Genomic DNA, 25409 nt, shown 5'->3' on the forward strand with positions numbered 1-25409 from the left:
GCATGCAAAGATATGCGTACTATCAGTGTAATTCAGTGAGCATCAGTCACACCTGTGTGTAAGTGTGTACTGGTGTGTTTAATGCAGCTCCTAGCCAACACCAATCTGTCTTTTCCAGTTTTAACTTAAGATGCCAGGTACCTCTCTAAGTAATGGCCTTGCCAACTGTGTGTGTGTGTGTGTGTGTGTGTGTGTGTGTGTGTGTGTGTGTGTGTGAGAGAGAGCGAGAGTTGCCCCGGGAAGGAAGAAGTGGTTCAAAGAGCATCTGAAGCCTTGATTAAGGAAGTGTGTAATCAAAACTGAAGACCAGCCACAGTCTGATGCTGCCTGGAAGGGCCTGACACACAGGAGGAGAAAATAGCCCGGGAAACAGCTTAACACACACCAAGTGAAACAAACCCACAACACACACAGATAGAAGTCATTCTCACAAAGTGCTACTTGAGCTTGAGCGCAGGCGGGTTGAGGAGATTGAACTGCGCAGTGATCAAAGAAGCTCTCCCTTTTTTTAGATGGAAGTGGAAGTCATGTCTGGATTTTGTGGACAACCGTGAGCCAAAATGCAAACGTTGTGCGTTCCACTGGCCGCACACACACTGTGATGGTGAGGGTCCACCAACCTGGGGAGTGAATTGCAACGCTGAACTGTGACACTAAGTTAAGCTAGCAAGATAACGAATATGACACACAAAAGAGTCCACAGTCATGCTAGCGTCTCTGTGAGGCCGTACTCGAGCACAGCTGTGTTTTGAGCTAACGACGACAAGACTGGTGTTAAGCAGGTAAACTTGTTCGCCGCGATAGTTTAGCGTGTGAGCATGACATGACGGTATTGAAGAAGTGGACAGAGTCGCCACGATGTCTCCCGTTGGTTTGTGGACTGCAGTTTTGAAGCCTTGACTTCAGCTTTTCGGCCGTCTCCTTCTTGGTTTTTGTCTGTCGCCATTTGTTTCAGTTTTGCAACCCAACACTGAATAAGACATTTTTAGGTTACCGAAAATGTTACAATTTACTTCAATCAACCGAAAACACACTGTGAAAGAGGTAGTGGCAGTAGGCTCATTTGTTCATAGACTTATATACGATATATACTTTGTATTATATATTCTTCTAGACTTCTTTTTGCAACCAGAGACCCTCTGATGGCTATTAAATAGAATGCTAGTTTAAGGCATTTGTGCATTGGGTTCACTTTTCCGGCTCAGAGGCTGGCGCCTAGTGTTGCTCATCTATAGTTCCTCTGCAGCCAATCACAGTCCATCTGAGGGTTCATAAAGGCTGCGGAGCTGTACTTCTATTCTTCTTGGACACTTTTGCTGCCTGCTTTCGTGCAGAGTGTTTTTGTGGGCTATTTTGTCAGGACTAAGCATCACTCTTTTCTATGTTGTTGTCAGGGTAATGTCGGAAAGATATTAGTTTTGCTGACAGATTTTCAGTCAATAAATTATAGTTCTAAATCCCACAAACAACGTAAGAGCCGTGTACAAAGCACAAAGCAACAGTTATGTGTTAGCCTTTTCTTCCCGTTAGCATTACTGTAGCCTACACATATAGAGCCGTTACTTATGCTAGTTCACACACACACACACACACACACACACACACACACACACACACACAGTTATTAGAGTTATTAAAACATTAACCAACCTTGTACCTCTTCGGGGGGGGGGGGGGGGGGGGGGGGGGGGTACTAGTATTTTAACCTTTTCTATACATTCAAAACCGCCATATTCTCCACACTTTTCTCTCTTTTCGTGCACACAGTTCAACTTCCATTTTTAATTCGGAGAACCGCCTTCAGAATAAAAGCATTTCGTCTTAAAACAGGAAAAGCATAACAAATGTAAGAAACAGGCAAAAACATGTAACAAAGGCATCAAATTGATTGCTAAACATGAATTGTGTTACTTACAACTTCATTATTTTAAATAACTGTAACCATTTTTTTCAATCTTAACAACTACATGTAACTCCTTCCTTGCCAGGAAGCCCCTTAGGGAGAGCTGCCATTATTGTAACATTCTTGTCTCTTTTGTTTTTGTGCTGGAAGAGAGTTAGGTTTAGGTTATTCTTTTTATGTGATGTTATTTAATCTCAGGGCTGGTTGGTTGGTTGGTTGTGTGGGCCGGGGCCCTCCCTGAAGTTACAACTTCTATAACTAGCGATAAAAGGTTGAGAATATTTGACGAACTGACTATTAATTATTACAATAATTAAAACCATGAGAATATGGTCCGACTGATCTGTCATTAGCAAAGGCAGAAGTAGCACGCCATTGTTAAAGCATCGCAAAACCTGCATACTTGGGAATAAAAAGTGTGTCTCCAGCTTCTTGAACTCCATTCTTAATGCAAAGGCAGGAAGCGAGGAACAACAGTCAATAGATTATAAAAAAATTGCATAAACCATCTAATCTCACTCTTGGAATGAAAACAAATTAACATACTCAACTAAACTATTTCTTTCGCAAAGCTTAGTTGCCCAAATCCAATCATGTTGGTGGCAAATAAGAAAAAATGCACCATTTTGGAATTCCCATATGGCTCCCATATTTGCTTTATCATGGAATACGAAGAAATGTGTCTCTTAAAATCACAAATGAACCTTAGATTAGAACTGTCTGCTTTGAGCTCAATATTCTCAACATGTTTTAGTCGGTGCTCCATCCAGACAAGAGTTTGTAGACATTTATTTTTAGTCTATTACACAATGACAAAGTTTCATAACACCCAAGTATGGAGGAGTGAAGTGTCTCACTTCCAGTTGCTCAAGCTGAATTTAACTCTTGAACTTGGCTCCTTTACCACCATCAAAAATAGTTCCCTCTGTGTAAACACTATATTGAAGACTCTCGTGTATTTTTGGGGCATTGGCTGTTACCCTTTTTTGTTATCTTTTTCCCGTGTGGAATGCTGACTGGCTCGGAGCAACTGTGATTCGACCCCCGAAAGGTTGTTTTGTGTTCAGCTTCATCTTCTGAAAACAGAGAGTTCAAAGTCAGCAGCTATGTTCTTATCGGCCGTGGCCCTTTGTTTGAATCCGTATGAGAGTCTCGAATCACAAGCGATATCTGGCCCTCTCTCTCGCCCTGTTACATGTTCTCTGCCTCTCCTCGCCCCAGCCTCTTCAGTCTCGCTCTCCCCGAGCCCCTCCGCTCATCAATTACACCGCTGTAATACAGCGACACGAAAAAGAAAATAGATATTGTTTGAGCTCTTGTGTCTCTGTGTGTGTGTGTGTGTGTGTGTGTGTGTGCATGGACAAAAGGAGAGTGCAAGAGGAGGACTAGAGCTACAGACAGAGAGAAAGATTGCAATGTCTATGGAGACGCTAAGATCACACTTCAGCTAATAGTTTTCCAATCTTTCTTTCTCAGACCTAAGTTTAGTCAGGGAGTGTATCTGAGTGTGTGTGTGCGCACACATATAGGGATCCATGCATCTGTGTGGAGATGCATTCCACTACAGTGAACATGATAGCTTTCGCTGGTATCTCTATTGCTGTTGCAATCCCCAACTAAAAGTCATCTGTTCCTCCATCCCCACATATGTGTGTGCAGGGCAGATCTTCCTCAGACACACACACACACACACACACACACACCATAAACACAAGGAAACTAGCTATCCCAAGGCATTGATTGACACTGGTACTATCTGTAGTGACCGCAATATGTAAAACTAGAGTGTACCCAGTGACCACATAGACAGAGATTCTGATTTATGCTAAATGTGACCAGTGAAAGACTATGTGCACGATCCAGATGTGACACATTCACTTGTCGAATCCAATACAAGGTCAAGTGTCTGCCTTGAAGCTGCTGTACTTTGTTTTCTCCAGTGAAAGCAAGCTGAAGAACTTTATCCCGAAGCTGCAGTCGGACCAGAGTTGGCAAGACAAATTACACTCAGCAGGTGGGACTGGAAATGTTGTGGGTGGCAGAAGCTTTTGGAGTAAAGTTGGCGATGGAGCGATCAGCAGAGAATAGTGTAGGCTTCCTTTCATGAAGCACTTTGTTGCTAACTTCTGTCCTTCTTGTCGGACACTTTCTACCATTGGCCTGAACTGGTGTCACATGACTTGACCTCCAGTCAGACTCGAGTTATGAATCTGATGACTTTGGACTTGTTATTATGTAATCAACCCTCACCCACCATTGGCCATGGGTTTTAGAGCCTTCAGCATTTCAGAGCAGAGAATACTGGTTATATTTCCATGAGTACTCCATTTTTTTATCATTCAAATTTGACATTGTGTGTGACAAACTCAGAACACGTGTTTATTTGTTCTGGTGTTTTTTTCTTAACCCAAATTTAAAAACCATCAATTTGGAAACCAATTCTTATCACCAACCCCAGCCAACCAGTTCCACAGCATTAATAGAGTATTGAACCAATTGCTTTTAGCTTTAAAAAAAAACTAAAATCATCTATTGATCAAATAATATTTCATAATATCAGGAGTCTCAGAACCTCAAGGAACCTTTTCCGTATACATTAGTGTACAATAGCTGGAATTATTTAATAAACGTTTAAATAATATCTATTAGATTTTTAACACAATTGACTTGCTTTTTCATCATCACCATGAGCCCTTGAGGCAACAACAACAACAACAACAACAACAACAACAACTCTCTGGGTTGTGTCCTAAAAGCCTTTGGGAACCTTTTGGAACCCACCACTCACACAATAACGGTACATAACACAGCCTCATTTACATTCAGGGTCTTTAGGCTAAGGAGGCTGTAATAGACAGTGACGGTATATATTACTGGTCTGCTGCTTTTCATTATGCAGCTAATGATTCCCTGTCAAGTTCTATTGTAAATGAACGAGACAAAAAAAAAGAGAGTGGGAGGGCAAAGACACGGGGGAGAGAGAAGGATGACATAAGTACAGACTGAAAAAGTTGAGATGTTGCAAAATTAGCCGAAACTGTCCTACTTGAAATCTTTAAAGGGGACATGTCATTTGCAGGTTCATTCTTGTATTTGGGGTTTCTACGATGACATGTTTACTTTTTTTAATGCAAAAACACATTTTTTTCCTGATACTGTCTGACTGAATATACCAGAATACACCTTCTGTCTAAAACACACCTGTCTTTTCAAGCCCCTCTCCCAAAAAAGCTCAGTCTGCTCTGATTGGCCAAACACAAGATAAACTACACTAACCCGCCTCCTGGCTCCTGCTCCATACTACTTATTAGATACTCAACACATTTAGCCTAACCCTGTACTACCTTGAGAAGTGCCCAAACATGTTTTTAATGGAAAAATAATTATTCGAAGGACTAGTTAGTTCATCGCTATTTAAAAAAAAATACGACTACCATAGTTATTTTAACCCAAACCATGATATGTTCCTGAATCTAACGGAGCCGTTTTGTTTCCTAAACCTAACTTAAGTTGTTTCCTGTGAAGACGGAAGTTTATTATGAAGACTCTCTGCTTTGTAACGAACGGAATTTGACACGTGTTGCTGGACTTACGTAGGAAAAACGCACGAAAGATGAGGAGTAACTTTGTCTTATGGATACATTGGGTAATTATATAATCCTCCTTCAGTTACTTAGCAACAGCCACGGAGCAAGGCTGGTGGACCCAACATGGCGGCGGGTTAACACTGCAGCATGTTCTACCAACTACCACTATGTGCAGCCCTGCTTTGGTCTTAACAGGGAGAGTAGATCATTCTGTCTAATTAGAATGCCAATAGCGAGTCTACCCAAGCGGATACACTTTGTACACACGCTCACGCACACAAACATGCATTCATGCACACACGTACGGCCCTGCATTATTCACTGGTAATTACGATGTCAATAAGCAGCTACACAGCAGTGTGGCCCTCACACTAGCCAACATTTAGACGCATAGACTCACACACTCTCCTTTAATTGCCCTTCAGTCAAATGCTTCAACACTTATTTCTACACACAACACACACACACACACACACACACACACACAATTCAGACTCCCCATGGAGTGAATCTGCCACACTCTTAACACCCCCTACAGGGTTTTTTTTATGCACGCAAACACACACATATGCACACAGACACTCACACGCAAGGACGAAGACTTTGGTAGCGGGTTCATCAGTGTCACGCTCTTTTTATTTAACATCCCCCTCCATCTCTTGAACTTCTTTTTCCTTGTCTTCTCACCAGAGACTTGCACATCGAAAAGCCATTTACTTACTGTAGCTTAACTACAGTTCTCTTTCCGTCTTCTTCTCTTTTTCCTGTTTGGCTGCCTCGCTCTCCCTTCTCTCCGTTTCTCTCACTGCCTTATTTTTTTCTTCATTTTTGTTCTCACCTTTCTCTGCCTTTCACCTTTTGCATTTCTCTCAATTTCTCCTCTTTGCATCCAGGAAAAGTGTCTGTTCTCCGTGTCTCTTTTTTATATTATTTTATTATTTTCGTTCACACAGGGAAGCACACACAGCTGATTAGTTTAAATCCTTTTCACCTGGGCTACAAACGCCTGCTGTGCAGCCAAACTTTGTTCGAACAGAACTTCATTTCAAAGCCCCCCCCCCCCTTAACAACACAATCTAAAAAAAATTGGTTTCTGCTGATCTCCACAGGCTGAATGTCCATATACATAGGTTTTTTTGTGAGCGCTAGTGTCTTTTTTCAATTGTCCTAATTAGGAGAACATGCGCTGCACCCAATGTATTTTTTTCAGAGCGACTCCACTTCAGCACTACTTTTTAACTCTTTATCTTTTCAGAAAGGCGCTGGCGTCGTCAGCGTCTTCTTCAGCAACCCCGTGTCTCACAAAATCGCGTCCCCATACAACTATTTACATTTAGAGGGGAATGCATTTCCTCCCTGATTGCGGTCGCAGCTTTAAACACGTGATTGACGCTTTAAATTGAAACAAAGCAAAACAAAAACACAACAGAAATCCCATGGTTGTTTTTAGGCAACAAAACTACTTGGTCAGGTTAATAAATGTTTGTTGTAATTAGTCTGTTACCATATTTAAGTTACGGACATAAATTAAAACTACTCCCCCACATGATCAGACCACACCAGGGCTGTATATAAGAAGTGGACGTAGTCATCGTGATGTCACCCATTGCTTTATGGACTGCCCTTGTGAAGCCTCGAGTTTGAAGGTTTCGCCATCAGCAACTTGGCTTTTTTGCAACCAATGAACGGAAGTTACCATAGTTGTAACGCGGAGGATGAACGTAGAGACGCCGTATACGGCTCTGGTAGCTGCAGCGACCTGTCAATCACAGTAATCCCGCCCTAAAGCATCCCCTGCTTTATGGTCTATTTGACTCTAAATGGACCATCATTTACTAAATGAACATCATGCTGTATTGAAGAAGACTTGAAAGTAGAGATTGGAACCATAACATGTTTATAATGTTTACTGAGGTAATAAATCAAGAGAGAAGTAGAGTCATTTTCTCATAGACCTCCATGCAATCAGACTTCTTTTTGAAACCGTAGGAGTCACCCCCTGCTGGTCAGTAGAGAGAATGCACGTTGTAGGACACTTCCGCATTGGCTTCACTCAGCAGATCTGGAGGTTGCTGCCTGGACTAAACCCATCTTAGTTTTGTGACTGCATCTTGCACGATTGCGACACTGTTGCTGTCAGAAAAATCTATCTGCACACAGATTCACAAGGTGAAAACAATACCAGCATCGCTGTCACGGCTGGTAAGAAGTCAGCATTGAGAACAAACACATGTGGGGAAACACGTCCCCAACTTGTCACCTGGCTGTAGTGATGTACAGATATACTTCCGTGACATCACTACTGGGTGTGGTTACAGGTGCGACAGAGCACATTTCTGACCACACCCAACCACCGCACTTTAAAATGATCATACATAAATTCAGTGGTATCAACTAATCTTTTGTCAATGACTTAATGGAAAACATATAGTTTTTATTATTTTCAAGGTAGCTCATCTTAAAATGTTAAGAACTTATTAACATGCCTTTTTTTGCAAGTTGATGTTGCGAGTTGCGAGGTGGGAGTTGTCCCACCCAAAGGACAGCAGAGACGTCATAACGCCCACTGAGCACTAATCAGCCGAGTGGGTAAACCAAGGATCGTCTTTACATGTTGTTTTTCCACTTAAAAGATCAGATCTGTTAATTTCATAGGCTTACGCCACTAAGTAGTGTGACCCGAGTGTTAAATGGATGTGCTCAGCCGATTGTCAGCTTTGAGACCCTCATAGCTTCGCATAAGCCAGATGGAAAATCTAGTTTTCTATTCAATTAACTGCTGCTTTGCACTCCTCACTCCTCTCCTCTTTTCCCCATTGTCCTCTCCTCCCCTCCCTCTTTTCCTTCTGCCTTCTCTCCTCACTTTATTCTGCTTCTGCATCCCCCTTTAGCCCTTGCTCCTCCCTTTTATTTCTCTCCATCTCATCTGCACTCTTCTGGATTATTTTATTTGAAATCATCTTCTCCCAGTGTCTCTCAACACCTCTCCTTCTTTTTCTCCACTCTCTCCCGTTCCTGCTCCCCCCCCCCCCCCCCCCCCCCTCCTCTGATCTGCTCTCCTGGCTCCGGCCCAGTTAAATTGCCAGTTCTACAGAGCGATGGTGACAGAGTGCAGAACTTAATTACATACTGGCTGACAGCAAGGACTTCGTGTTAGATGTTCTCTTTGTCTCTCTTTTTGCTCTCTCTCCTTTCTGCCGTTCTGCTCTTCCCCACCCTTCTTCTCCCTCATCTTTTTTCTCTTTCTTTCTTCTGGTTCCCTTTCATTTCCTCAGTTTTTGCTCTCATCAACTTTTGTCTTTTTCTCTCTCCCTCAAATTAATGGCTTGTTATATGCTTATTATTGGGTGGCAGAGTTTGGGGTGGGCTAGATGGTTGTAGGTGGAGGGGTGGGGGTGGGGGGGGGGGGGGTTACAATGTAATCAGGCAGCAACCTCCGGGTCTGTAAAAGAAAGCCATTGCAGAAGTGTCTTAAACCTTTTTCTAATGGCCTAATCCTGGTTGCATAGAAGTCTAACAAACGTAAACATGAGTTTATGGTCTCATTCTCTAGTTTCAAGTCTTCTTCACTACAGCATGATGTTCATTTAGTAAATGATGATGGTCCATTTAGAGTCAAACAGACCATAAAGCAGAGTATGCTTTAGGGCGGGGCTACCTTGGTCTGGTAGACGTCTGTGTTTTTGTTTTAGAAATTAAGTTGCTTTAGATGCTGTCAATAACACTTTTAAGCAAAGATTTTGTGGTAATTTTTTATGGGATAATTTTGATTGTTAATATATACCATTGCCTCGTAATACAAGGTTCATTAAAACTGGGCAAAAAGGGCTTATATGAATAACAATTAGGTTTGTTCTAAAATGTAAAAGGTTGCTGTTTCACAACTGATTATCACATTATTTGAATGTTGATACAAAACATAACCAGAGTTATAGTGAAGTTAGCGGCACGTCTTCAATCACTGCTATGGGTTAAATATGTCCAAAAAAGTTTTATCCTGTTGAAAAGTAAAAAAAAAAAGAATATTACAAGCTGCAGTCTCTTTACTGTTTGACTCTAAGGACCCTCATTGTTTATAATATTATTCTCCGTATAGTGCCTTTCATTTCACAAACATTGAAAAAAAGGTTTAAAAATCCTGTGTGTGTGTGCGTGTGTGTGTGTATTACCAGAGTATTTAAATGGTTGTACATTTGTATGTAGTGTGTGTGCATTGCTCTGTGTTGGTACATTTTGTAGGTCAGGTTCAGGTTCTACTTACTCTGCATATGTTTGTTCTTTGGATAAGGCAGAGGGTTTAACATTAATTCGTTCTCAGGCTTATTTGTCCACAGCAAATGTAATCTGTTTATGTCCTCGTCCTGCCAGTGCAAATGTGCTTGTGTGTGTGTGCGTGTGTGTGTGTGTGTGTGTGTGTGTGTGCACTTACCAATGGTGGACTTAAGCGTCATTGAACATTCCAACTGGGGACTCCTTGGCAAACAGGGGACATTTTGGAAGTCCCCTGTTCCGTTCTTTAATTTAATCTAAAATCACGTCTAAAACCCTCTGGTGAATTCTGTTTATTAATTTTAACTAAGTGGGGACTTGAAGGGATTTTAACAACTCACTCATACACGTTTTAAAAACTCCTCCATTGTGTGAATGGCTTAATGTACATACCCGTATGTGACAAGTGTGTGAGTCCAGCTGTGAAGTGGTGTTTTTTATAATTTATCACGCTATAATAAATTCATGCCTTTCACTGTAAAAGAGATTGTGTTAAAAACAGAGAAATGACGTGTGTGTGTGTGTGTCTGTGTGAGATAGAGAGGTATAAAGTAAGAATAGTCAATGGCATACATTCCAGGCAACAGAGAAGGAAACAAAGACATCATTTTGATGGGTTTTTTTCATCAGAAGTGAGGAGACTAAGAAGTAAAGATTTTGGAAGCAGGTATACAACTGGGAGTAATTTTCTTATTTTGGCTGTTGTGACACTGATGAAGTGTATTCGTCCATGCTTGCATCTCTCTGCACATGCTGGGTGTGTGCATGTGTTAAGGGGGTAATTAATAGAGGGTTGCATATAGTCTTTTTCCCCTGGGCCCCCTGTCCAAATTCATTACTGTCAACCACACACATACACACACACACACACACAAACCTCAGCAGACATGCAAGTGGACAAGTGTTTACTCAAATACACTTCATGGGAGTTTTACACACACAAACTCACAGAGGACAGTGATGGACTGTAATATCATGACGTCAGGCTATAATCAGCCAACCAGTTGTTATTAGAGAGACTACACTTCCTTACAGTGTTAACATACACCAGTGGCGGGCCGTCAGGGCCTTCAAAGCCTTCTCTGCTGGCCTAAACAGAATCACAAAGTTATAGCTATTTTATAATTTAATATTTTTTCTTAAATACATTTAATTTTTTCTTATATGTATTATAATTTATAAAAATATTTTTCCCATTATCTTATTTTCTCATTGCACAGCTACTGTGCTCCTCAGTTGCTCTGCTTCCAGTGCAGCTTGTTTTAAGTAGAGCTTTTATCCAATCAGATTTCACCTCTGTGTCTCTAGTAAGAAGAGAGGCCCCAGCCTGCAGACTCACCCAGTGCTGGCATGTGCAGATTAAGTTGAATGGGGACGATATTGTTGATCAACCAATCAGATCTTTAGTTTGAGATTCATGGCCGGCACCAGAGCGGTTTGCAGGCCTAGTTACGTCAGCATTACTGCAGCTCAATGCCTCTCTCCCGCAAGGTGCAGAGTGTGCTGTGATTGGTCAGTGGGCGGGCACGTGACTATGTGCCCGCGAAACATGATTGCTAGCAGAGCTTTGTAGCAGACAGAGTTCAAGTGGAAATATTTGAAAGACATTTTACCTAGCTTTGTTTTTTTAATATCAAATGGCGGAAGGAGGAGAAACGGATTTAGTGGTGGAGTTACTGGGAACGCTTTTCTCAAGAAGGACATTTCTGAACAAACTGGACATAGTAAGAAACGACCCCACAGCTAGCAGCCCTGACCCAGCCAGGAAAAGGATCTGTATGCAGCGTCAGAGAAGCGTTGCACATGTTATGGCTGGGAATGTGTTTCATTTTAACTGAGCGTCGGTACTTTTGGAGAGACTCGAGTGGATCTACAACTCAACGACCACGTTCGCAGGGAAACAGCTCCACAACCGCGGCCCGCCCTTCACCGGTCCACGGCCGGTCCACGGCCGAAGACGACCACCGGCGGTGGAAGACTGACTACCATCGGCGAAATATAACTGGGGAGGCTCGACTGGCGTCGATGAATCGAGTAGGACTTCTTACTGGAACTGATGTAATGGGATTAAACTCTTTGTCAACAAAGAAAGGAGGATAGACTGCATTTGGTAAGTGAACTTCGTTTGTTTACCTCTACTGTTCACTTGTCTATCGTGGCGTTTTTATGAATAATATTTGAATGGTGGGTGCTGCTGATCGTAAGAGGAGCGGCTGTTGCCGGACCTTCGTTGGCGGGGGCGGTGCTTGCGGGAGAGCGACTGCTGCATCAGGCTGACTAATTAGCTCGCGGAGTTTTGCAGTAGCTTGCGCGGTTCACTGTGCATATGTGGTGACCCGTGTGTTAGAAAAGAATGGCATGCGATCTACCGGCACTACCTCTGCGATCGCGATCGATGTATTGGGCACCCCTGATTTGGACTGTATTGTCCGGTAATGACGCAGCGTCCCGTCATGCTCGTATTCATGTATCTGCACTCTGCATTTCGTGTTTTGTATGATAGGTGTTGAACTTCATGTAACATTTTATTTCATTTGTCAAATGTTGCAGTGTTATGTGAATATGCGGCTTTTACACGAAACAAATAATAACCCGTAGCTGTGACGTCAAAATGAGGTTATTAGAAGTGTAGAACAGCACTGAAGGCCCAGGTATAAAATCCACGGCCCGCCACTGACATACACACATGTGAAACAAATAGATATAGTTAAGGACATACTACAATTTTGTTTCTCCATACATTTTTTAATAAACTGCAAAAAATAAGGCCACTTGAAAGTGAATTGACTCCTTTTCCTTCATGTAAAATTCCATCAGTTAGGAATATGCAAATATGTTCGGTTCAAACAGTGGACACGTCTGTTCTCAGTGTTCGTTTTCTTCACATCAAGCTCGCATAGTTCACAACTGTGATGTCATGCTCGTTTGTGGATGCCTCAAATTTCAGAAGCACAGAAAGTAATGTTTTGTATACCATAACCATAAGATGTGTTTGACATTACAAGACATGCATCTTTTCAAGTAAATTAAATGCTGACATCATAAGAGCCCTGCTAATAGCTGACAATAAAATCCAGAATTAAAAAGAAATAACTGGGTAAGGTTAATTTATTTATTTTCCTGCACCTATTTTTCCACTTTGCTTGGAAATATGGAGATGTTAAAATATTCTTTTCATTTATTGGGTTGTTGGTTTGCCAAATGCAGGAATGACGGCAATCTCTCAATTTAGCCATCCCACAGTGCACGTGTTAACTCTCAAAAATGTTTTTTCTCTGGGTAGCGTTTTCTTATCTCACCATCTGCAGACGTCTCATCAGTTCATGTTCAAAATAAGGACCTATGTTGTGGTTGAGGTGTAAACAAGTACCTTTATGTGCTGCTTAGGGACTTCCAACACATTATGTTTTTATGAGAATACATTTTGAAAAAAGTGTCTTGATTTCAAGAAGATGAAATGATCACGGTACACTAACAGAACTGTAACGATTTGTGTGTTTTGATTTTTTACAGTGTAAACTGGTGTTTGAACACCTGTGTTTGTTTTTGCCTGTATGTGTATAACGGCCATATTGGTATTTGTGTGCAGGACTATATAAGTGTATGGGCATTCAAGGTTGTGTGGATAAGTGTGTGTGTGTGTGTGTGTGTGTGTGCATGCTGAATGGAAGCCTTAGGTGTACCGAGTCAAAGCGCTGTCAGCCTTTATCAATATTTGACTGCAGAACCAGAGAATGGATGAATCTTTAATATGACCTTGGAGCACAACAGAGACATGGAGACAAGAGAGAGAGAGAGGGAGAGATGTGTGTGTGTGTGTGTGTGTGTGTGTGTGTGTGTGTGTGTGTGTGTGGGGGGGGGGTAGCTGTTTTGATTTTGATGGAGACAATTAGCTCGAATGGTAACTGGTCTAAACTAAACTCTAAATGTCATGCAGGGACTGTACATTCCATGACTAAAAGACGATGGAAACATCTTTATGTCCTTTTACTTTACTTTCATTTTAGATACATGATCAACCTCAATGACATTATTTCCTGGTAGCTACCGACTCAGAACCCCCTGAAAGCCGATTAGACAGAGAAAGAGAGAAAGTGGAAAAAGAGAGACATAGAGGACAGAAGGACTCTGCAGAGTCCTGATGAGAGAGACGAAGTGCAAGAGTGGGAATGGAAGTAGAGAAGTATGAGAAAAAAAGAGATATGTAGTGAAAATTGAATGTCAAAGATGATGATGAATAATATTTTTAGAGGAGAGGGCATACTTTTTTTGACACTGTAGCAAAAATCTGCTTCTCCAATCATTTATTGTAGAATAAAAGTCTTCAGTTCAAAGTTCAAAGAGTCAGTTCTTTTTTTCCCCTTGAAATGAGTAACAAGAGAGTTCAGAGAACTCAGCACATTTATGCTCTAAAGAAGAGCAGTGTTTAGTTTTCAGGTGAAGCACCCTCTATTGAGGATTACTCTCAAGATATTGTAAAAAGTCCTGTTTAAAATCACTTCCCACATAGTTGACTATGCACTAACACTGCAGCGTGCACCACATGTGAGGAGGAACAACCAATCGCAGAGGAAAAGTTCACCATTTTACTGCAGAGCTCCCCAGACTTTTGCTATCTGTCCCACTTACTATGTTACTTGCTTTACCCTTTCCATCCAGGTGAAATGTCAGCCAAGTCCACACAGAGCAAGCAGCAAAGCTGCTGTCAGGGATTAACAGCGTTTGAAATCCATTCATCTTTCCTTTTTCGTTTGTTTTGTCAGTAATGCTTACTGCTTAGTTACCGTCACTTCGTCCTAGTCTTCGTCAGTGCTCAAGTTTTGGTTGCGTAGTAAAGACAGATGATAAGAGTGCAACGTCCTAGGCACCCTGGATAAAAAGCATGCAGCATGTGACTGTGGCTCAGAAGGTAGAGCGGGTCGCCCCTCAATCAGAAGATTGGCGGTTCGATCCCTGGCTCCTCCAGTCGATGGGTCCTTGGCCCCAAATTGCTCTGAAGGCTGTGCCATCGGTGTGTGAAAGATCACAATCACCTGGCATCAGGTGGTAGCCATCAGTGCAGGCATGGCTGAGAATTACAAATGTATTCACTATGTAGTGCCCAGAACAATGTTGAATTGTAATGTAAAAGTGCTTTTTGCTAACAATCCCATAATAAACTGCATCCTATTTTTTTTATGCAAAAACTACCATTGTGCAACACTCAGCAATGACACAAAATGACAATGATTCATAATTGCCACAAAAACTGAATGTCAGAGTGTCTGTTGTATAGAGTAAAGTCAATGAGGGAGCGGTTTTGGACACAGCTCAAGACCTCAGCGCACAAACGTGACAGATGTTGCATCAGCGTGGGCCACTCCAATCCGCTCTCTTCCTGTCTCCTGTTCCACGGTGCCGTGCCACAGGGCACACAGACAGAGAGGTGAGAGAAAACTCATGTCCTTTAGGAGGAGCAGGGACACAAGAAGAGAAAACCGCACATTCAGCACTCGCTTGGGAGGAAATGAAGCATTTGGTCATGATGTGGCTCTGGTCTCAGAAGGTCCACTGCCCAGTGTAGAGAAGTATTAGGAAGAGGGGTCAAATCATTCAAAATAAAGGCCTTACTTAATGGAAACAAGTTCCTAAATGATGAGATTTAAATGCAACATTATTCAATTAAAATACAGGGCATTCTGGCAAAAAGTAGCGTCTTAACTGACTGATTACTGTTTAGTGCAGATCAACGCAGAAAAAACAGAATGTCGCAGCTATCTGTATTGTTTAGCAAGCTGGTCTTTGCTAATGTTGCTATAGTTGAAGTTACACATAATAGTTCAATTAGAGCAAGCTGACGCACACACACACACACACACACACACACACACACACACACACTCAAACACAGCTGCCTCACAAACAGCCTGTTATCCTGAGTTTAAGAGGGGCAACAAAAGGGCAACAGTGTATTGTAATTGGTGTGTGTGTGTGTGTGCAGAAAACACACAGAGCTGAATGCAAAGTGGAAAAAAAAGTCAAGTGGCTGAAAAAGCCACTTGTGTTAATTAGTCATGCCGGGGAGAGACGTTAGCTAGGAGTTCTGTAAACGCAGATACTAGATTTCATGTTCATGCTGAATGTCATGACGGGCACACACACCAGCACTAAAGAACTGTTACACACCTCAGGATGAAGAGTGGTCCTCCACTAATCAGAAGATCAGTGGTTTGATCCCTGGGCGCTCCAGTCCACATGTCAAAAGTGTTCTTGGGCAAGATACTGATCCTCCAGATTGCTGTGAGTGTGCGTGTGAATTGTTTATGGCTCCTGATGAGCAGGTGGCCCCTTCAGTAACCTCAGTGTATGAATGTGCGTTTATGAACGGGGGGGGGAATGCTGGCTTGTAAAAACACGCTCTATGAACACAGTCCATTTACCATTTCCATCTAGTCCAGGCTCTCCACGACGGTTTTAGCAGTTCTCTACCATTGCATAGCCATTGCTTCAGATGTATTCTTTACATAAAGTTGAGCATAGAATAGCTAATTTAATAAAACTGAATCACTTTATTTAAAATGAGGATTTTGTTTGCACCGGGGGGGCGGGGGTTGCACTAACTAATGCTGATCCCCAACGTTTACTGATCCTTCAATGATCACATGATCAGGGATCATATTAACACTTCATGCCACGCCTTCTCAATGATCAGAAGTTATGTGTTACTATGTTGGGGGGCTAATATCTGCAATTGTCACAGGGGAAAGATCCTTGTCTCAAACTGCATGTGGCAAGTTATGCAAAAAACTCTTTTGAAATAATTGGACAATGTCTAAAAAAAGGCCGCCATGTTATGTTCTATCTAGACGACGCCCGGCCTTCATGCCGGATCACAGCGAAAGTGAGCGGCTACCGTCCATTTTCTGATGCTCATTAGTCTCTCGGGGTGAGCAGACGGTCAGGCTGGGACTTCTGTTCCTTTTAATCACAATGAAATGTGTGCGTGGCGGATTGGTCTGCAAACACACAAAACATCTCAAATGTTAAAGACTAATGAGTCTTTGCTTTTGCTTCCGGTGACATTGTCAAAACTCCGGCTGAGTTGAAAATAACTTTCTCTGGAAACTGACTCACAAAAAAAAACTGAACAAAACGCATCATAATGGTACTTATTTGTTGCAAAGCTGCCATGTTGTTACATCACTTACCTGCACCATTCGGCATCCCAGGCGAAACAAAAGTGTCTCCTTGTATCTCTCCAGCTACTGTAGTACAATAAGAGCTCATAAATGTTGAATATCTCCCTTCCCCTTCTCTGTTTCCCCTTGTCATCTGTTACTGTCTGTGTTCTCCACCGTGGTGAATTAGTAATTTGCCCTCGGCACTTTGAGCAACACCAACAGTGATGGCAAAGAAATTTACATCGCTCCTCCAGCATTTCAAATAGAAGATAAAGTCATTGTGGATCTCCGTTACAGGATGCTATTTGGGTTTTTTGCACATTTTCCTGTATTTTTGGTGTAACGATTCATCTTAATGTACATTTTTTATTCGAACATATTTATTTGAGTTTTATAGCATCATGCTCATTGTGCAGCAAAGGCGATCACAGTCAAGCGTAAAAACCAAGTGCGTCAACGCTTTACTGTGAAAAATGTGTCTGCATAGAGAACAGAAGCTAAAAATATGCTCAGCTTCAGATTCATTTTAATGCTAAATAAGAAGTAATGTGCAGGTGGAGAAGGGGACTGGCGTGTGTGTGTGTGTGTGTGTGTGTGTGTCAGTAAAAAAGACAGCTCTGCATGTGTGTTTTCTTCTTTTCGTCTCACAAAGCCAGTTGGCACACACACACACACAAATACAGTTTCTCCGTTATATACTACACGATGCAAATATGTCCTTTACAACACTGAAGCCCGATACATACACACACACACACACACACACACACTCTGGTATCTTGGCTCTACTCTGCATGCTTGGAGTTACCGAGCGATTAGATCGGACTGAGATCTAATCATTCTTTGATCTCAGGTTTTAGCTGCGTCAGAAAACACACTCACACACTCAGAGACACTCACGTTCTTATCCATACATACAAGGACATTCACTGGCACTTAATCACCCTGACACACGCATGCACACACACACACACACAGACAGACAAACCGTCTGTATCAGCATATCATGTGGATGTCTTTAAAGACAAGTAAATACAGAGGACACAGTGTTGGAAATGCATCTACTTACTGAACATTGAGTAACACACAACATCGTACATACATGAACAGATAACCGTTCTCACGCTTTACGTTTGATTTGTTTTGTCTTCCCCTCCCTCTTTCGCCGTATCAGCCCAGCAGGGATCTAGATAAGAGTCTGCGTTATCTTCCTGCTCGCCATCTCAGCTAATCTATTGGTTTTGTCTGGAGCGTGAAAGCCGTTAAGATCTGGCCTTGACTAAGAGGACCGGGAGAGATGGAGCGAATGGATGGAGGGATGATGAAGCAGGAAGGACGTGTTTGTTTTTTTGGTTGCTAACACACTAAAAGTTCGACATGACGGACAATAATTGGAACCGGCACTCAGAGAACAAAACCCAAAGAAAGAGAACAGGAGTAGAATGTGCAATAAACTGTTATTAAGTGGCCATTTGTCTCGTACAAAATAAAACTGTTGTTAGTCGTCATGGTCACAACACACAGCCATAAAGTGTGGTCGCAGCTTGCCTGTAAAGAGAGCGGATGCAGCTCGGAGACAGATGGCTGGCTAGTTAGCTAGGTCGCTTGTGTTTCTCCTGAGCGATGGAGAGAGAGAGAGAGAGAGAGAGAGAGAGAGAGAGAGAGAGAGAGAGAGAGAGAGAGAGAGAGAGAGAGAGCGAGAGAGAGAGAGAGAGAGGAGGGGGGACCATTAGACCCAGCGCTGCCGCTGGCCACCAGCCCGCTGTCTGGCTTATTTTCTGTAACCATGTGTAGCATTAAAGCATGGTGGAATTAGCAAGCTAGTGAGCTAACTGGTGTACTGCTGGCTGGTTGCTACCATGCTAACCACCATGATTCAATGCTACACTGGTTACAGAAAATAAGCAATAAGTTGGTGAAGTTTATACAAGTGTACAAGGGCTGCAATGGCAAAGGTACACATAAAAACCGACCATCTGGCTGCATTCATTTAAATGGGAATATCCATATCTAGTCCTATTCTATTTCTATGGCAGAAACTCAAGCTCAAGTCTCCAAAACACATTAACTGCTTCGCACCCAATTTGCAATTCAACACAGCACTGTTTGCAACACCCTTCAAACACATTCTCAACATAAGGCACAGGGTTCTGAATCAAAGTCACATGTTTGCCATTGCAGCATGTAACTGGTTCAGTCACAATCAGGTTTTATGAATGATTTATTTCTTTTCAAAATAAATCATTGTATCTACCATCCCCTGGACCCTGTGTATATAAACACATAAAGCAGTAAAGACCTTGTCAGTCTATACCAGATACTCCAGCTACTATATGTGAGTACCTTTATTGGTTTGAACCCACATTCATTATAATATTCCTCTTGTGTTATTGCATATGGAACAATATTAAGTATTCAAAATCAAAGATTTGTTTTGTCCCATGCTTATGCAATAAGCACAGTGAAAAGCAGCTTGACATACTGTTTAGGTTGTGCTAAAACAGCTTTGTTTGGATTAGAAGAAAAAGACAAAAGACATACCTCAATAAACACCAACATTGCATCAGAAATAGCTAACTCATTGACTATATATGAGTTAGATTAGAATGCAGTGTCACTACCTCCTCATATAGAACTTAACATGTCCAGCTTTTACTGATTGGACATCATTTCTACCATGAGACTGATGCCTTGCATTGAATTGTGTGATCAGATAAGGACACGAGGAGCTGGAGCAACTAATGCTGAAATATTTCGAAACAAATTGCAGCAGTAATATGATTCCCCACAACGGAATGATCAGCACACCGGGGTGTGAATGAGGTTTGAGAGGAAAAGAAGAAAGAATAATCAACCAATTCCATTGAAAATGTCTCTATTACTTTCTATTCTACCAACTGCAGGCTGATGTCATCCAGCATTTCTAGCAATACCTGTGAAAAAGAATGCGTCGTAATTCATAGATATCCCACTAAATTGTTTTGCTTGTTATCCACGTAATCATGAACGAGGAAGTATGAAGACCAGTAAAGCACACGGGTGGGGAGTGGAAGTGGAGGTGGTCTATGTTGATGTGTTTGTCATGTAACTTGCTTACTTAAGTAACTTGGTGTCTGTGGGTATCTTAACCCAAATAATGATAGCTTCCTAAACCTAATCAAGTAGGTTGGTTGCCCAAACCCAACTGAGTTTCCTGTGAAGACGGATGTTTATTTTGAATAAATCGTAGGCACGTAATGAGAGGAAATTGACTGACCATTGATGTTGGTGTGTTTGGACCATTAAAAACTTAAATGAGAAAAAAAAGAAAGATGTCCGACCGGCTCTCGTGGACTTTGCTTTACTTTGCAGTCTTTGTATGTTTGGTGTATCAGGTTGTTTTAGGGTGAGAAGCCAGTAGGAGGAAAACAAGTGTCCTTGAGCAAGGCACCAAACCCGATGATGTGTACAATATCTGACCTCTGATGCAAGGATTTCCTTACAGGGATTGGATACTGTGCTTTGTCATTGTGTTTTACGCTCACGCTTATTTACCATGTTAGTGCTGATCTGTATAACATTCACCGTCTTCTCACCTACCACCACCATTCTCTCCTCTGTCTCATCACAATTTGTCCACTTTTCTGCTACATCAAAGCACAGCGGGGAGACCGACAAAAGGAAGTGGTAGTTTCTATCCATATGGTGTCCAGTAACACACACACACACACACACACAAGCAGCGAGGGAGAGAAGAGATCTATCAGCCTATCTTTGGCCGACTGTAGCGGTCGCCCACATAAATGTCCGCTTGGCTCTGCTCTGATCACATAATTGCTCTGTGCACACCTCTCTCCCCCACACACACACACACACACACACACAGAAGGATAGCACACATTCAGTGAGCATACACTGAAGCACACTTAGTTTTCATACACACACACTTAAAAACCTGGACATGTACAGCGCCCACACACACACACACACACACACACACACACACACACACACTGGCAGTCACTGCTCAATATGACATGAAGCGGAGCATTCACACACGCAGATATGCCTGCCAGCGTACACATCTACACAGCAAAATAGCAAACAAAAACTCCCACCGGCTCACCCACACAGTCATCACGCCGAGAGTGAAGGAGATATATGACGGAAGAGACAGTAAAAGATGAGACCGAGCGAGGAGCGCAGAGAACACTCTGAAACCCGAGCTTCACAAAAGACGGATTTACCCCGACACAATGCAACAAATTGTGTCGTGTTCATCGCCTTTTGTCTATTCGTCTGATTAAAGATGAATCACCGTTTTATTCCGTTGGAAGGTTTGCAACATAATACGTACGGTGAGGATGCGTGTGGGTGTTGGGATGGCCTGGAAGACATTTTTGGAAGGTTCCTCTCAACCACATTGCTAAATCTCTGCCAGCTGCAGCAGCTTTTGTTCTGCAGATGAGCCTGACCTTTGAACTCCTTTTGAAGACAGAATTTCCCTACAAGCTGCTATCTCACTACTTCTATCTTACATAAGATGTCTTACTACTGCCAGTACAAAAAAAAAAAGATCTGATACGTTACTTTTTGCCTTTTTCATCTTATGCAATAAAGGCCCATTTAAATGATCCATCTTTAAAATGAAATATTCACATCTAAATGAATAACACACAAAGAAAAATACATCGTCAGCTATTATTTATCAAAGTTACAGCATGACTTTTTAGGAATGTGCTTATTCACTTTCCTGCCAGTTAGATGAGAAGATTGATACCACTTTCATGCTGAACAGACATATGCTCAGTCTAACTAAATCCACCTCACAAGCAGCTCTAAATTAAACTCGCTAACTAACACATTCATTACTAAATCTGTACAAAACCCAAAGTTCAAAAACTAAAACTTCTCTGTTTTAAGCGGTTATGTGCTGGACTATTTCTTTGTTGGGAATGTAAACTTCACCGGTTGCTCAACTTTTCCACTATATCTTTAGAACAGAGACACATTAACCTTTTAAACTGCTTCCAGTCTTTATGCTAAGCTAAGCTAGCCAGCTGCTGCCAGTAGCTTCATGTTTATAGCACAGACTGACAATCTCCTCATCTAACTCTCGCCACAAGCTAAATATTTTTTTAAATGGCAAATATTTCCATTTAAATATTAAGGTTAAGAATAAAAGACTAGTGTGATTCAAATGTTTCTCAATCCTGATTGGTGGAGTACCCCCTTTTTTTCAACTGAGCCCCGCCCACCTTAAACCAGCCACAGGAGCACAGAGAGAAACATAAATACACCATTTCTCATGTGAAATGAATAAACTGTACTAACCGGTGTTCCGAGACGACCCCATCTTTCATAGCAACAAGCTGATTTAGAAAATAAAGTGTTGAGGCCCGTTAACGCTCAGCCCTTAACTTTTATATTTTTAACAAAATGCTGAAGCCCTGTGATGTCATTCTCCGACGCTGCGTGTGCAATTACGTAAAGGATCCCTGAGGGATTGTTATTCCCTCGATTAAACCTCCAGGACACACACTGTCACTTACAAGAAAGCCAAATAGTGAGACAGGATTACGTTACAGGGGGAATCAATTCTAACTGGATTGTTATAATTAGATGACCTGAGTTTTCTAAAAAGTCGGTAAGTCATTTTCTGTGTTTTTGTCACTTTCAGTACATGGCAGGGCCGCGTGGCAATACGATTACAAATGCTATTGGTAATATCTATAAATACAGAACCTCTACTTCAGCTGTAAACAAAGCTAGAAGTAGTGTACAGTAGCATACAAAGCGTTATTGAGACCGCATGGCAAACATCGACAGCCCAGTCAAACTCTCTATGTCAAGCCGATCGGCGCGACACAACAAATTGATCCCGGATAAAAGACCATCAGCAGATGTCTCATCATATTTCTGCCGATACACAAATGAGCACAACAGCAGCAGACGGGCTGATCGTTACGCACCCTCGGCAGAAACAGGGGAGGCGGGGGGAAACAGCTGTGTGAGCTCTGAGGTAGAGGTTGGACGAGTTAGAGGGTGATGGTGAAGAAGAAAGAGACGGATGGAGCAAAGTAGAGGTACACAGCCATTGCATCAAGGTAAGAGATACCCATGCATCAGATAGGACAAGAGAGCTGCTGGGAAAGAAGAGAGGGAGCAAATTCGATGGCAATAATAGTGAGGAGGATGAGAAAAGACAAGCGGTAAAGCATTATCGTTGTTTTTCAGGAGGAGTCTGAAGAGTGTTTAGCAATGAAAGTGCATGTCGGTGAAACAAAACAAAAAACAAAGAGAATATCAGTAAAAAAAGGACTAAGCCTGGGAACTTTCAAGAGGGGGAAAAGCTCGTTTTCTCTACAAAATGACACAGCTTAAAGTATAGACAACAAAACACAGAGGCGGTTCATCCTACCTGAGTTCCTCTTGGAGATGTACTTGACGCCGTCACAGGCTCCCGAGGCGATGAGGAGGAGGAGGAAGAGGAGGGATAAAGCCTCCATCTCTCTAGTCTCCACTGGCACCTTTAGACATGAGGACACAGTGGGGACGTGTTAGAGATAACATTGTAGTTACTATGCTGATTGTCATACAGTATATATATATATATATATATACACATTGACACCAAGCATTACAGTGTGTTGTGTTCACAAGATCGTGATGAGAATCGGAAAGGCTACAACTCCTGTTTCTTGGGGAAGGGATGCAAACAGCAGTGTCCACTGTCAAGGCAACCACTTTTTTACCAAAGGTGCCAATTCTCCAGCACTGGAGCACCCGTGGGTAATGGTGAGCACCCACAGGAAAATCCTACCGTGAGGTGACCATGTCAGGAATGTGGGCCCTTCAAGAGTTTAAACTGCTCAAATTCTAACAAACAAATCATGAGTGAGGACATACTGACTTACTGGGTGCCTACACCACGCCAATGTATTCACCATTTTATTTTGTGTAAGCAGTCATCGCTGATATTGATTAAACTCTTTCATTTTTGTTCAAACTTGGATTTCCTAAACAGAAATGAATCAATAATAAATCAATGCGTGTTGGTGCGGCCCAGCCTCGGTGTTTCTGCTCTATTTCATCAGAATGCATGTTAGCCAGGAATTATTTAAATACCACGAGGAAGAAGAGTCAAAGAGTGCTTTTATTTTGGAGCTACCTGCTTGGGCCAAGGCTTCTTACGGCGCAATAAATAAAGGGAGGATGTGCTCTTTGGTTGCGATCGGCCTGACAGAACTTTTTGGATGCGCCCGAATAGATGGTGGCAAATATGCAATAAAATATTTTCAAGTAGAAAGCATTTGTTTTTGGTCTTTTCAGTAATCGCAGAATTGTAATTCGCACCCAAACAGTAGGCCGCCATGACACCCTCACTGCGTTCACCCCAGGGTATAGATGCAATCATCCTCATGTTCTATGATCGTGGGCCAGCTGGTGAGCCCTTCAGCAGGTGCATCCCAGATTAAACTGCACGTGTTGCTCCCCTAATGATATGTTGAAACCGATACATCTCCTCTTTTAGCCCTCCTTGGCTTGCACAGGATCATATTTACAATGAACACTGTAAAGAGCCTACTGTTTTTTCCAATTGGAGCAATGCTGAAAAACAAATATGATACACTGAATTCAATGTTTTGTTTCAGATTTGACACGTTTTTCAAATGGATGTTAAAATGACCGTGTGTATCTCTGAGTGTTTATAAGCTACACAACAAAAAACAATAGGGCAGTCCCAAATCGTGTTGAGTGTGGGCCGATATGCTGTAAAAAAGTGAAAAACAAAACACTTTATTACAACTACGGCAGCGAGAACAGCACAAAATAAAAGGCATTAATATTGATCCGAAGCACAGGTTTGGTGAGGTTATGAAAACATCAATTTCTTTTTAAAATACAGAAACTAAATTAGATTTGACCACAGGCTGCGAATACAAAGGCTGCAGAAGCTTTGGGGCAGACACACACACACACACACAAACTGTCCCCGAGCCAGCCATGTGAAATCACATTGATAAAACACAATCAGATTTTCTCATGCTTTCTGTGTACAAACACACACACACACACACACACACACACACACACACACACACACACACACACACACACAGTTAACCAGGGAGCTATCGAAGATGAAGATTAGCCATGCCAACAGTCACAAACATGTTTCAAACATGTGACACTAAAGGGAACTTAAACAGTTTGACTGCTGACAGCGTGGTAGCTGATGATAGAACCTAGTAGGCTGCAGATAGGGTGCCGCAGTGATTCACCTTTAAATCTGGGCCTGGAATTGGAGTCTAAACCTGGGACGATAATGTGAATAAGAATACTGTACGATGTTGCCACTACTAGCTGTAAATTACTCATCCTGCTGGCTTGTCAGCACTTGTAATTTAAAATACAGCTCTGAATTTAGGATTCAAGAGCGCACAGACTTTTTACCCGTACAAGTATGTAGTGTGTCTCGCCGTCATCTTGGTAGCATCACAGGTTCAG

The 25409-nt window shown here is 42.1% G+C and overlaps 1 protein-coding gene across 1 annotated transcript in view; it reads right to left on the reverse strand.

The window, feature by feature from the left end:
* Positions 1 to 23407, reverse strand: part of il1rapl2 (interleukin 1 receptor accessory protein-like 2) — a gene marked incomplete at both ends in the record, with an annotated part of 315353 nt that extends 291946 nt beyond the window's left edge. The window contains one exon of the mRNA XM_079167780.1: positions 23320 to 23407. Coding sequence (XP_079023906.1) covers positions 23320 to 23407 — 88 coding nt within the window. The remainder of the gene's footprint in view (positions 1 to 23319) is intronic.
* Between the last annotated feature and the right edge of the window lie 2002 nt (positions 23408 to 25409).

Source organism: Pholis gunnellus (genome assembly GCF_910591455.1).
Source record: "Pholis gunnellus genome assembly, chromosome: 10".
Classification (NCBI taxonomy): domain Eukaryota; kingdom Metazoa; phylum Chordata; class Actinopteri; order Perciformes; family Pholidae; genus Pholis; species Pholis gunnellus.